General features: G+C 32.3%; 1 protein-coding gene across 1 annotated transcript; it reads right to left on the bottom strand.

The window, feature by feature from the left end:
• Positions 1-6,300: 6,300 nt before the first annotated feature.
• On the bottom strand, positions 6,301-13,063 carry LOC127730978 (uncharacterized). The gene is made up of 3 exons (XM_052239620.1): positions 12,851-13,063; positions 7,740-8,203; positions 6,301-7,122 (listed from the first exon to the last, which is right to left on the bottom strand). Exons 1-3 carry the CDS (start codon positions 12,965-12,967, stop codon positions 6,615-6,617), a joined length of 1,089 nt encoding a protein of 362 aa, XP_052095580.1. The 5' UTR covers positions 12,968-13,063; the 3' UTR covers positions 6,301-6,614.
• Between the last annotated feature and the right edge of the window lie 976 nt (positions 13,064-14,039).

Below are 14,039 nucleotides of genomic sequence, written 5' to 3'. Positions count from 1 at the left end.
ATTGAAGGTTGGAGAAATATGTGTGATTGAAAGTTGGAGAAATATGCTTGATTGAAGGTTGGAGAAATATGTGTGATTGAAGGAGTGAGAAATATGCTTGATTGAATGTTGGAGAAATATGTGTGATTGAAAGTTGGAGAAATATGTGTGATTGAAGGTTGGAGAAATATGCTTGATTGAAGGTTGGAGAAATATGTGTGATTGAAGGTTGGAGAAATATGTGTGATTGAAAGTTGGAGAAATATGCTTGATTGAAGGTTGGAGAAATATGTGTGATTGAAAGTTGGAGAAATATGTGTGATTGAAGGAGTGAGAAATATGCTTGATTGAAGGTTGGAGAAATATGTGTGATTGAAAGTTGGAGAAATATGTGTGATTGAAAGTTGGAGAAATATGTGTGATTGAAAGTTGGAGAAATGATGTGAATGAAGGTTGAAAAAGATTTGTGTTTGAAGGATAAAAAAATATTTGTAATTGAAGGACGATGTAGATGTGTGATTGAAGGACGAGGAAGATGTTTGATTGAAGTATGGGGAAGATGTGGGATTGAAGAGTGGGGAAGATGTGTGATTGAAGGATGAGGAAGATTTGTGGTTGAAGGAAGAGAAATGTGTGTGATTGAAGGAGGAGGGAATTGCGTATTTGAAGGATGAGGAATATATGTGATTGAGAAATGATGAAGATTTGTGATTGAAGGAAGAAAAAGATGTGTGATTGAAGGATGAGGATGATTTGTGATGGAAGGATGAGGAAGATGTGTGATGGAATGATGGGGAAGATGTGTGATGGAAGGATGAGGAAGATGTGTGATGATGGAAGGATGAGGAAGATGTGTGATGGAAGGATGAGGAAGATGTGTGATGGAAGGATGAGGAAGATGTGTGATTGAAGGATGAGGATGATTTGTGATTAAAGGATGAGGAAGATGTGTGATTGAAGGATGAGGATGATTTGTGATTAAAGGATGAGGAAGATGTGTGATGGAATGATGCGGAAAACTTGTGACAGCAGGATAAGGCAGATGTTTGAATGAAGGACGAGGAAGATTTGTGATTGAAGGATGAAGGAGATGTGAGATTGATGGATTGAAAAGTTGTGCGATTGAAGGATTGGAAAGTTGTGCGATTGAAGGACGAGGATGATATGCGATTGACAGATGAGGAAGATGTGTGATTGGAGGACGAGGAAGGTGTGCGATTGAAGGACGAGGAAAATGTATAATTTAAGAACGAGGAAGATGTGTGATTGAAATATGATGAAGACGTGTGATTAAAGGAAGAGAAAGATGTGTGATTAAAGAATTAGGGAGACAAAGTTATGATTTAAGGGTGAAGAAGATTTGTGAATAAAGGCTAAAAATGATTTGCAGTTGAAGGATGAAAAGGGTTTGTTAGAACAATGAAAAAGTTTGAAGGAATATGAAGGGTTTTTTTTATTGGATTATGAAGAAGATTTCTCATGGCATGGAGAAACAGATAGAAGAATGACCCAGATTTTTTCCATTGAAGGATAAAAAATGAAATCTGAAGAAGATTCTCCATTCCAGGCTGAAAATATTTGTGATCTAAGAAATAATAAGATTTGACCTCGGGATGTCTTTTTATTGTTTTTGTCTTTGGGTTGCTGTCTCAATAACGTTTACCCCACATCTGTTTTTATTCATATTTGTTAATCATAATATATTAATTCACTCGGTTATCATTGGGAGGCAAATCGAATCTGTTACAAGATATTATTCGCTTAACATGTAATCATTGTTGAATATGTTTACTAGATCACAAACATATATATAGTTAAATCAAGGATGTACGTAATCAAAGATCTAAATCCTTGCTTACATCAGACACAAATGTAGTTAAAACAAAGAGAAATCGTGATTTTGTTTACAATAAGGTATAGTTGTGAAGCAAGTTGAAGTTAATTTCCACGGGAAACGCGATATTTCTGAAGATATCATTCTGAAATAACTTTTTCTCACAAAAATAGCACAATATTACCTTTAGGTAAAATGGATATGACATTTTATAGTATTTGCCGATCGATTTTGTAACATTCAGCAATCTTGATATTCCGTAATTTCAAGAAAATAAATTACTGTTTCAGAAGCCCTATCATGGAAACGAATATAAAACCTTCAGGCTGAGTGTGTACTATTGCAGCTTAATTCGTCCAATTATGCACATCGTCCTTTAATCTAAATGATTTCAATAAATCCGAGTACAAATGAAACTAATGCGTGGACCTTCTTCAACACTTCTGTGCCGAAATGAAACTTCATTGATCAATACGCTAATATTTTGTAAATTTACAGTTCATAAAATGTAAAAATAATTTGAACACTTGGATTTTTCTACTCCCAGGCATAGATCGCGTTAGCCATTTTGGTATCCCATTTTGTAACTTTGATTTATAATGTTATTGAGTTGGCTTTCAGACTCCTTTGAATCGAGCGTGGCTGATGAGTCTTATAAACTATAACCCTGGTATCTTTAATGATCTTTGATGAGTTTTGACTTTGCCAGGGGTCCCGGATTCGAACCCTGGCTGGTACAGTAGAAAAGTTGAAGATCATCATGCTTCATTGTTACAGCAGTAAAGATCTTGTGTTGTTCAATCCAGCGTTCTAACTGTGATGTGACGACAGAAGAACACAATTCAGTTAAAAGAACACTTTTGTACGGTTAAATTTTCATTATCGACTCTTGAAAAATTGAACTATGACATGTTTTAAATTTCTTTAGATTCGTTATAAAAAGAGATATGCAAGAATGAATAACTTTAGAATGTTAGACATAACACAAGGTATGTTATCTCATGGTCTTCTTACCTTGTTAGGTTTTGGCATTACTTTTGGTCCCTTTGGTTTTATCACCTGTTCAATTTTGTATTAGGTTTTAGATTTTCAAACATTTTGGCCTCAAGCATCACTAAAGAGACGCTAATTGTGGATTGCACAATTGGTGTAGTAACATTGATACCGTTCTCAGGTGTCGTGTATAATTGTTTATATCCTTATCCACTTGTTTTTCGATTGAGTTTTGTCTCATTTGGCAATGTTTTAACATCTCTTTATTTTTATGTAACTATGGCCTTCAGCAATACCTTTTCTTTTTTAATCGTTGTTTACTAGCTCATAAAAACTATCAACCTCTTGTTTTGATGAATTTAATGTATAATTTGTTTACACACGACAATAAGCTATAAGCTCCTCGTAAATCATTTATTCACCCGAATCTGATGATTTTAATTGTGATGTCGTGTACATTTGATATCGTATACTTGTTTTTATGTAAGTAATAAAACATAACATAAATCCCAATCTAATGATCGAAGTTAAAAGTTGAAGGTCTTATAATGATGTCTAATAACAGGTTATTGTCTTGTATGATATACATAATTTTTATAATCAATAAGAATTCCGATAGAGAACATTTTACAATATTCTTTCAAATTTTGCCTCAAAATGTAGTTACAGAGGAGTTAACCAAATAGTGAGAAGTTAGCAGACAGTAGATGAGGGTCATTTGGCTTCGTGTTCAACTTCGGTTTCCCTTTTAATCAGTATCGTAAGTATAAAAAATAAAATTTTTGACAAAAAAATTACCATTTCCGGATCACATCATATTTTGCCCGAATAGAATAGTAACATTGATACTTAAATAAGATCAAAATTTCTACATCCCATCATATTTTGTCCGATAGAATAGTCACATTTCTGCCTAAATAAGATCATTTACGCATCACATTTTTCATGTAAAAATAGTTATATTGCTACATGAATAAGATCACAATCTCAACATCACATCATACTTTGCCCGTTAGAATAGAAATATTGCTACCTAAATAAGAACACAATTTCCACATCAAAACATACTTTTCACGATAGAATAGTAATATTGCTACCTAAATAAGATCACCATTTCTACATCACAACATACTTTTCGCGTCAGAATAGTAATATAGCTACCTAAATAAAATCACCATTTCCACACCACAACATACTTTTTGCGTCAGAATAGTAATATTGTTACCATATACTTTTAACATGGGAATAGTACCACCCCGAACACCGAGTTTTGTTAAAAAGATTAAATTGGAATCCTTAATTATATAAACAGAGATTTACTTACAAAAGGTTTCAAAACTTTAAACATAAATACAGGGGATTAATCAGTAGCTGAACCATAGAAAAGAAAAAAAGAGGGCCGAGTAAAGAAAAAGAGGGCCGAGTAAAGAAAAATGAAATTTTACTAACGGTACAGCAAAAGCGAAAAAATACCAAAAAAAACCATCAACTTATCCTAATATGAAACAAAAATTAAAAAAAAGATGTATTGACTTATGATACACTAAAACATTTCCGTACTTACTGACTTCATAAACATTATAATTACATTATTATGCATTTCCGTGTTAATGACTTATGAGATATTAGGTACACTTATACATTTCCGTATTTACTGACTTATTAGATATTAGGATTACACTATTAGATTCCTCAATCATTGACTATGAGATATTAGGATTACAGTAAGACAATTCCATACTTATTGACTTGTGAGACATTCCGTATTTAAACCAAGATGTCGTTAAATGAAATTGGAGACCCTGCATTTATCATGCTTTTCGATGAGGGAACGACCATTTAACTTCAAGGGGGTGGGGTGGGGTTATGGTTGTTTCCTAAAAAGATATTCTGATCCCCAATTTGATGAAAAATAATATTGTGGTCAAGCAGATGACAAAAAAAAATATTCTGAATCCAGATTTTCCCCATACCTTATAGTGTTAAATTTTGAAAATAAATAATTTGATTGATAGTGTCGAAAAACTACAATAAAAATTCTGATTCGGACAAAAATCCCGATGATAACCTACCCCTTGAAGTTAAATGGTTGCTCCCTAACATATGGTCAAATCGCTGAAAGACCCACCTCTTAAATTATTATTTGATTAGTAAACTCAGAGACATATATATGTCTCTGGTAAACTATCATTCTGCATTGACAATACTATCTAGGTGTAAATTAAATACACCAAATCCGGCTAACGCCCTCATAGGTGTATCTTATACTTATTTTCTTGTGAGACATTAGGGTAACATTAATACATTTCCGTATGTATTGAATTTTAGGATGACACTAATACATTTCCGTATGTATTGAATTTTAGGGTGACACTAATACATTTCCGTATGTATTGAATTATGATATATATTAGAGCATGGCAGTATTATATCGAAACCGAGTCTGAAAGATATGAATTTCAACAGATGGCAAGTAAGCATTTCGTGTATAACGTCACATGAAATTTTAAAGATAAGAGAGAACATTTTATTTTCTGAATCATTTTCAGTTATTAAATTGTATAAGCAGAAGATGAAACTATAATTTTCATATGGTTCAGAGAAACCATTAGCCTTATTGTGAATCTTAACGTCTCATGGGCCTTTTGTGGCAACGTGACTGGAAGGTATGCAACCCAGTACGGAATTATAATTTTACTAACCATGCTAACAGTACATCTAAAGCGGATTATATAAAATATCACAAACACAATGTCTATTAAAGAAAAATATTTACTTTCATTGTTGAAGAAAAGACAAACATTAATAATTTATAAAATAAAAGTTTTAGAGGTAGCCGGGTTTTTTTTATACGTTCGGAAGAAAGGGACCTTCTCTGGACTTTTCCTGAGTTGTGGCATGTTTGCTGGTTATAAGTATATAAAGGCCTGTTCCGAATTCAATTAGAATATTTGAAGATATTATGCAATGTTATGTTATGATGAGGTAGATACGTCTATTTGATTATGTTCAAGAAACAGCTTTTGGTAACTTGTGCCTGAAAGTTACTGGGAGTATTTTTGTTGTATTCGAATGATGACTTGTCGTAACTGCGAGTGTACGACAATTCTTGATCGTGTTGAATGCATAGCTCGTCGTAACTGATAGTTGGAGGGAATTATTATTTTCATGTGCTTTGATTCTACATTTCAACATCTTTACTTGTTCTAACTTTTGCAAATTTTTGCCTGTTTATCTGCCTGAGTATAATATTTATGTAAATACAGAATTTTTAGAAATCAGACTCATACTCTTGCATGTTGATTGGATTCATTTAAATGTATCCCTTGAACCATCGTCCTTTAATTATTCTGGCCTGAAATTTTCTGTATTCTACTCTCCAGGTCAAAATATATTTTCATAAATCAGCTTCGCCTCTCTAGGTAAACCCAGTTTGCGACAACAAAACCTACGTTTCACGTAAGCCAAGCTTAAATAATTACTAAAATACAATAATCTCTGAAATCCGTTTTATTTGTAAGAGAAATATATACTATTGTCTGAAGTGTGTGTATATAATAGTTTACGGGGAAATAAGGATGTAGATATAACGGACGCACGAACAACATAGGACTAGTTTATATCGCTGGTGGTATTATCACGCATAACAAAACTTTCATAAATGCTTCTTGGAATCGATATTCTCTTCATTTTTTATGAACACATGTTCACTTAGGAAAACTTACATTCTGTAAGAACGTTTTTTATGCAATGTCAAACTGATAGATTAAATAACGTGTAATTTCTAACATGTCTAACTTTAGAGTGACTATGAGAAATTCAAGCTGTTTGTTGTAAGTTTAAAGTTTGCTTTCTTTAACTTTGCTGCCGCTATGTCTCTCTGCATTCTAAGTACCTCCATTTGTAACAAATGTTCTTCTTCCATTATTTGCATTTTTCTTTCATGCTCAATTCGAGCAAATTCGAGTAAATGTTTATCAACATTAAGTTGTCCTTTACCACTTTGGAAATGATCAGACGTATTAATTTCTCTGGTGGAAGGAAGTTGTTCAACTTGTTCAATTTCCTCGTGTGGAGGACTATTGTTTCTTATAAGTATTGCTGGCTGGATGTTTGATTTTTTCAGCGTTACCTTGGGGTGTCCATGCTGTGGCAAAATCTTGTGCTGACTATTATCAAGTCTTTTATTAAAAGGACCATTGGTTGGAGAAGTAGATTCGTGTGGATAAGCATTAGACGATCGCCGGTCATACATTAAATACATCGCACTATTGTCTGTACCATGGAGTGAGTCATCAGACACAAATTTACTAGTTCTGAAAAAAAATATAAAAAACCTTTATGAAGAATGTAAACATGAAGTCTAAGTTCCATTCGACTTCCAGACAAAACATCCCAAGTTAAAAGATAAATCTGTAGATATATACCTAATTCAGAATTCTTATTATATACTACTATGTGCTTTCTTAGGTCCTTTGTATTCAAAATAAAAATACTTTTTTTAAAGGATACCTTTATATATCTTTAAGTTATTTGATTTGTACAGATGGAATATGTTTGATATGTACATGATATAAAAAGAAATAAAATACTAAGCAATATGCAATCAAACAATACAAAATAAAGAACTGGTCAAAGAACACCTAACCTTATATAAAGTACAGTACAACTAAGGTTTCAGAGCGCCGTTCAAACGTCATTATTTTGGTCTAACATGTCTTTAATAAGGGTTGTTGACCAGTTGACATTTAAAAAAAATTGTTATCAGTTCTTTACCCTGCTTTTTATCGTTTTTTTTTTCTATAAAACTAGACAACTGAATTGTTAATACGTGTTCTACATGTATAGTGCTTGTTATTCAAACCTAAATTTGTTATATGTTATAATTAACAAATTTGATTAAACTTTATATGTGATTATGTTTAATACTCACCCATGTTGAGTACTGCATTCTGAATGTCCAGGAACAAAATTCGATACGTCATCCACAGGTTCTGTTTTGATTACAAAAGGTACTTCCATGCTTTCCGTTTCATTATCTTCGTTTTCAAAGTTTATTGTAGCAGATGGTTGACTTTTTCCAAACAAAATTTCTTGTACTTTCGATATTATGTCCAAGGTTTCACCATAATACTTATTTGTAGGTACGTTTGGGTCAACCGGATTTGCACCCAATTCCGGTTGAATACCCCTGTCTCGAAGTTCTGCGCGTGCTGCAATTTTCATTCTTTTCCATTGTTCTTTAATTCGGATAGGTGTTCGCTTTCTGCCAAATCTTGCACAAAACTTATTGTGAATAAACTTCCACGCAGCAGCCTTTTTGCTTAATGTCAATAAATCGCTTTTTTTGTCTTCAATAACACCAACCCTTTGGCTGCATAATTGCAACAAATACTCCTATAAAAGAAACAAAATAAATTTAGTTAATAAATATTTATTCGGCGTATCAAAAACGTCCGGTTACTTATAAGGTTTGTAAAGAATGTTTATTTTAATTCATTTTTCATTGAGGTGTAAGTTTCCAATGCAGTTCTACAAGCATGGATATTTATATGTATTAGCAAATGTCACATTAGTTTGATTGGGTTTTACCACAAGATATTGTACAAACAATCCTTTAAAGTCGTGGTCATTTTTGTTGTCAGTTGGGTCTTCTTACAATTACACTGTGTCTATTTTGCATTATGCTCCAGATCAACGCAATGGTCGGACTTGAATTCAATAAAAAAAAAAAAGTATTTCTTTTCGGGGTTCAATGAGCCGTAATGACCACCCCTTGCACCAATACACAATTGACAACGCCCTTGCATGCTTCCAATACAACGTCTGAGGAGCGATTTTTCCTCTCACGATGTTAACTATTACGCAAGTCTGTGGTCTAGACTATTGATTGTCCGAGATATATTTACGCGACGTGTTCTCCTGCCCAGTTCGTCCAATAGGTGTTCCGTCGGGCTTAAATCAGGGGAGTTTGTTGGCCATTCCATATGTACGATATTGTGTTTGTTTTTGCAGACATCACTATATCGTTCGCGCCTGCGTTTGTACACATTAATTCGTCCATCCAAGAATCGAAGTTTAGATAAAATCGGGACTCGTCGGAATAAACATTAAGTAGGCCACATGCATGCTGTCAAACGAAGATGACGCCGAACACCCTTGATGGGACGCCTTGTCATTTGGTTTGTGGCATGTGACGATTGCAAATTGTCTGATCGGACACAGTAACACATGTTGCTATTCTTAGTTAATACTGCATAGGTCGTTCGCTAAATGTATGATTTATCAGTAAAAATCCTGATCAGATTATAACTTTTGGGTGCCCTGACAGATACAGAAGTTGTTAAATTAAATCGATTCAAAAGTATGGACAATTAACTTGGGGTAACTCCAAGCAAACCTACAACATGGTGTATAGATAAACATGGCTGCAACTTTCCTAAGGCATTAAATCTGTCATTATTGCTGAAGGACGGTCTTTTACCAAAAATCCACTTGAACCTCAAATTAACGACTAAAGACCATGCATACGAATGAGGACATATTGCAAGTGCTAATTTCAATTTTCAATTCTTTATTAACCAAATGTTTTACAACATATAGGTACATGTATAATCAATTTATACTAAATATAGATTACAAAAATATACGATCATGACAAAACAGACAGAAGTATTAAATACACAAAAAATAAATACTTATAAATATAATTCCAAAAAGCAAATATATGTAACAAATGAATTACAAATCAACTTACTGAAAACAGTCATTTCTGAGCTTCAGTGCTCTAAATATATATTTTCCTAAGTTGCACAAGTCTTTTACATTATTAGTGCTTAATAATTGTAAAAGTTTGTAAACAGATGGCTTACGCCAATAATATGGTTTTATCAAACATTCACGCAAATTTGAATATAAAGGACATGATAAAATAAAATGCATTTCATCCTCAATATCATCAATACACAATGTACAGGTTCTAAGGTTTCTTTTTACATTAGAATACCTTCCCTTCTCTATAGCTAGATTATGTGATGACAATCTAAATTTAACAATACACTTTTTGTAAATTTCGGGTATTGGTTTACATAAATATGACTGCAAAGAAAAATTTGATATCATATATCTATACAAAAAACATTTTGATGAACTACCTAAAGTAGCATCAAACTCTTGTTTGACAATATCGCATAGTCTCTGTTTAATAACCATAATATGATCTTTACATAAAGAAACTAGTAAGTTGTGTAACATTTCAAAAAACTTGTTCTTGCTTCCTAACTTTAATTAAGCAGTGTTTTATTGGTATAATAGTTTGAAAATTGAATATAAATTATGTCATTTCTTTCTTTAACCACAACCGAGCAAGGATACTAGTAATTCAAAGTTCCGAAAATCATAATCGAAACAATTAGTTTCAGGTAGGGATGGTCAAACAGATCTTTTATTCAATTATATGCGATCACAATATTATTGAGATACATGGATGAATATAGAAAAACCTAGTATACCAAAACTTTTGTGAATAGTGTATATTATCCTTCGTTACAGATTTATTTTCGCTATAATTCATTATTTCAAATTTAACTTATTTCGTCTATTCAATGTTAACGTGTTACTTTACAATATTCAAACAAGTTGGTTATTTTTCTTGTGTTTGTGTTTGTTTTTGTTTTTGCTTTGGGTTTTTTTATCATGGGGAGGGGCGATTTTTCGACCCCAACGTAGCGAGCGACAGAATGCTGTGTCAAGTAGAAAAAGAAAGTAGAGTTAATTTTAATATAACATTTGTACATTTAATATGTGATGAGTTAGAAACAATTATGATAATAAGTTACAATTATAATGGTTATTAGGACAATCCACCATTACTTATATTACAAAATTGAGGCAATTTGACAAAAAATATTGATTATAGTAACATTATATTTGATTAAGCATAACCAGTTGAAAATAACTGTTCCATTCATACATATAGATTAGTATTCTTAATATTCCAACTATTTGTCCCAAGTACTACAATATCAAAATATATACAAACAAATAAAATAATTAAAAAATTATGCTATCATCATTTTGGTTATTTTTTTACCTTCTGCGCGTTTGGGTAATTGCAAATGTACAGTTCTAGGTTATGTTATCCAAAATTTTATATTTGTTTAGACTCTATTTGAGTGCAAATTTTACGGATTCAGTAAAATTGACCCTTGGGAAGTGGTTTCAAGTTCAAACTGAAAAGGTTGAAAGTAAAATCATGATTTACATATGTTACGAAATTAGTGTAATGTTTGTGTATGTGAATATAATGCTGCCAATCAGAGGTCCTAAGTATTCTCATTCTTATATATAACCATGATAAATACTGAATTGGAATCATATAAGCTCTTAGTAGAATTGTGTCGTTCCAAGTATAGACTGAATGGTAAAATTTTATATTATCATTTATAATACATAATTTATAATACATAAAAATTCGTAAGGGTTCCGCGCAACCCAGTGTCTCGCCTACTTTTGCTGCTAGTCACAGGCTCAACAAAAATGATGAAAAGTTATTAAAAATTTTCCTATAGATACTATCTTTTGATTGAAAAAAGCTTCTGTCCAAGTTTGGTAAAAATCCAGAATGGTTTATGAATCTAACAAATGTTTTAAAAACTTTAACTAAAGACTGTATGTAATGTTAACTGGAAGAAAAACTAAGTCCATTTATAAGTTATATACGAAAAAAACAGGAAATAAATTTTTACAAAATTTCCTTCTAGATACTAGCTTTTGATCATAAACAAGCTTCTGTCCAAGTTTGGTACAAATCCAGGATAGTTTAAGAAGACAGATAGTTTTAAAACTTTAACCACAGAGTGAATGTAATGTTAACTGGAAGAAAAACTAAGTCCATTTATAAGTAATATACGGAAAAACAGGAAATAAGTTTTTACAAAATTTCCTTCTAGATACTAGCTTTTGATCATAAACAAGCTTCTGTCCAAGTTTGGTAGAAATCCAGGATAGTTTAAAGAAAGTTATTAAGATTTTAAAAACTTTAACCACAGAGTGAATGTAATGTTAACTTGCAGAAAAACTTAGTCCATTTATAAGTAAAATACGTAAAAACAGGATTTTTTTTATTACAAAATTTACTTCTGGATATATATCTACTATCTTATGATCATAAACAAGCTTCTGTCCAAGTTTGGTAGAAATCCAGGATAGTTTAAGAAAGTTATTAATATTTCAAAAACTTTAACCACAGAGTGAATATTTGTGGACGCCGCAGCCGACGACGGAATATAATGACAAACAGCTCATAGTCAAGATATAGTCTGCCTTGATACAGGCACACAATTATGATTTTTTTTTATAATTTTAAACTGAAGTATCTGATGCGGATCCAGGATTTTGAAAAAGAGGGACCGGGGCCCTAAATTAGACAACGTTTGGAGATATGACGCTCCATATGGGGGCCAGTACCCTGCCCCTCCCCCATATCCGCCTTTGCGTATGCCCTTTTCCGGAATCATGCGGCATCTTAATCCGAGCCTTAGCCAACAGTAATAACACCGGATATGTTTGTAGGTTTATTGTTCAGTTCAGGTAGATATGTATAACGATCATTTCCTGTTGCACAATGTGCATAATAACCATCACGGAGATAGCTGTTCTAACAAATACAATACTACAGTTTTGAAATCATTTTAAAATTTCAACCCTTATTGTAATTAATATTACTTAAGACTCCTGTACATTTTTAACTAATAAAAAATAATATCGAAGTATTTAATGAGCATCGAATACCTAATCCACGTGACCTAATCTAATTTAAAATTCCCCGAATTAAACCTCAACATATTAGTACGGGTTTAAATGGATTAAATATAATTATATTTATATACACCTATCATTATGTTATCAAATATTCAAGCATATAAATGAAATTCTATCATAAGTGTAAACATGCGTTGGCTTGATATTTACTTCACATTACACATAAAAAAGAGAATAACAAAGAAAATGTAAAACCTAACCTACAATGATTCATTCACTAACCTTTTCACTTGGAGTCCAGTTTATTCCACGAGATTTTTTAATTTGATAAACAAGTGCAGCATGTGATGTTTGCATATTCATTTTACTGATATATTCCATTCTTTCTAATGTTTTCATCGATGTTGATAATATGTCCGACTTTATATGTGTAACCTGGTTTTGTGTGTGTAGTAGTGTGTAAACTATAAACCGGATAATGTGGCGATAACCCAGATCAACAAAACCAGAATGAAAGGGCTCCAGTGGGTTTTTCCTGTGAGATATTTATAAACGTTATTCAGCTTAAACTGGTTTGGGACTCGGGTTAAGATTTTTTTTTAATTATTATGATACTAAATAACCGTTGAAATTTAATTGAACTGTTAAATACAATTACCTATATTATATGTGTATATTTTTAATATTTATCTTGATAATAGCGATAATGATATATATATGTGGGTCAGGGAATAATCTACAAAATGTGCAACTGATGATTATTTTTAAAATACTTTATTATTTTAGACTTGAAATAATTTCCCAGAAACTTATTATTTTCCCCCGTTTTTTTCTTCCAACATGACTTGAAAATTTTCACTGCAAAAATCAGACGACAGAATATTAAATAGAACAAGTATGACTTCAGCAGCTTGTAAAATCTGAATGCAAATATGTGACTATAAAGTGAATAAATTTAGGTTTTGAACATAATTTCCTTACAGCTGTGGTATTCTATAAAAGTAAAGAGGAGCATTACACACAGAGGATTTTATTTAACTAGCTGGCTCCTGCATGGTGAGAATCTACTGGTTCTGTAAAAGTCTCGGAAAATAACTGGTAAATAAATGCTCAACCGATCACGTGATAGAAGGGATAAGAAAATCGAAATCGCAATGCAATAGCAACACGTCAGGTGTACTGAACTAAATATAGTATGTCGACTTGGAGTATTTTCACAGGCGCTTGGGGCATGGCTCCCTTTTTTATTTTTTATTTTTTTGGTGTTTAACCTTTTTAAATCTTTTTTCACTTTAATATGTAATGCGTTCTTTATAGAGGGACAGTATATATAAACTACTGTTATATTGTAACATCGTATGGATGAGAGCAAGAAGACATTTAAAAAACTGAAAAATAAAAACTTGAAATTAATACTTTAAAAGAAAAAGAGGAGGAGGAGAAAAAAAGGGGCTCCATGCCCCAAGCGCCC

The sequence above is a fragment of the Mytilus californianus genome, unplaced genomic scaffold, assembly GCF_021869535.1.
Source record: "Mytilus californianus isolate M0D057914Y unplaced genomic scaffold, xbMytCali1.0.p SCAF_2, whole genome shotgun sequence".
In the NCBI taxonomy this organism is placed as follows: domain Eukaryota; kingdom Metazoa; phylum Mollusca; class Bivalvia; order Mytilida; family Mytilidae; genus Mytilus; species Mytilus californianus.
The sequence above is the reverse complement of the archived record's forward strand: the minus strand, read 5'-3'. Positions and strand labels throughout refer to the sequence as shown.

Coding starts and splice junctions, on each gene's coding strand:
- LOC127730978 (XM_052239620.1), bottom strand. CDS start 12,967: ATGAAAACATTAGAAAGAATGGAATATATCAGTAAAATGAATATGCAA. Junction 8,204..12,850: donor ACTGGACTCCAAGTGAAAAG/GTTAGTGAATGA, acceptor TTTCTTTTATAG/GAGTATTTGTTGCAATTATG. Junction 7,123..7,739: donor GAATGCAGTACTCAACATGG/GTGAGTATTAAA, acceptor ATTTTTTTTCAG/AACTAGTAAATTTGTGTCTG.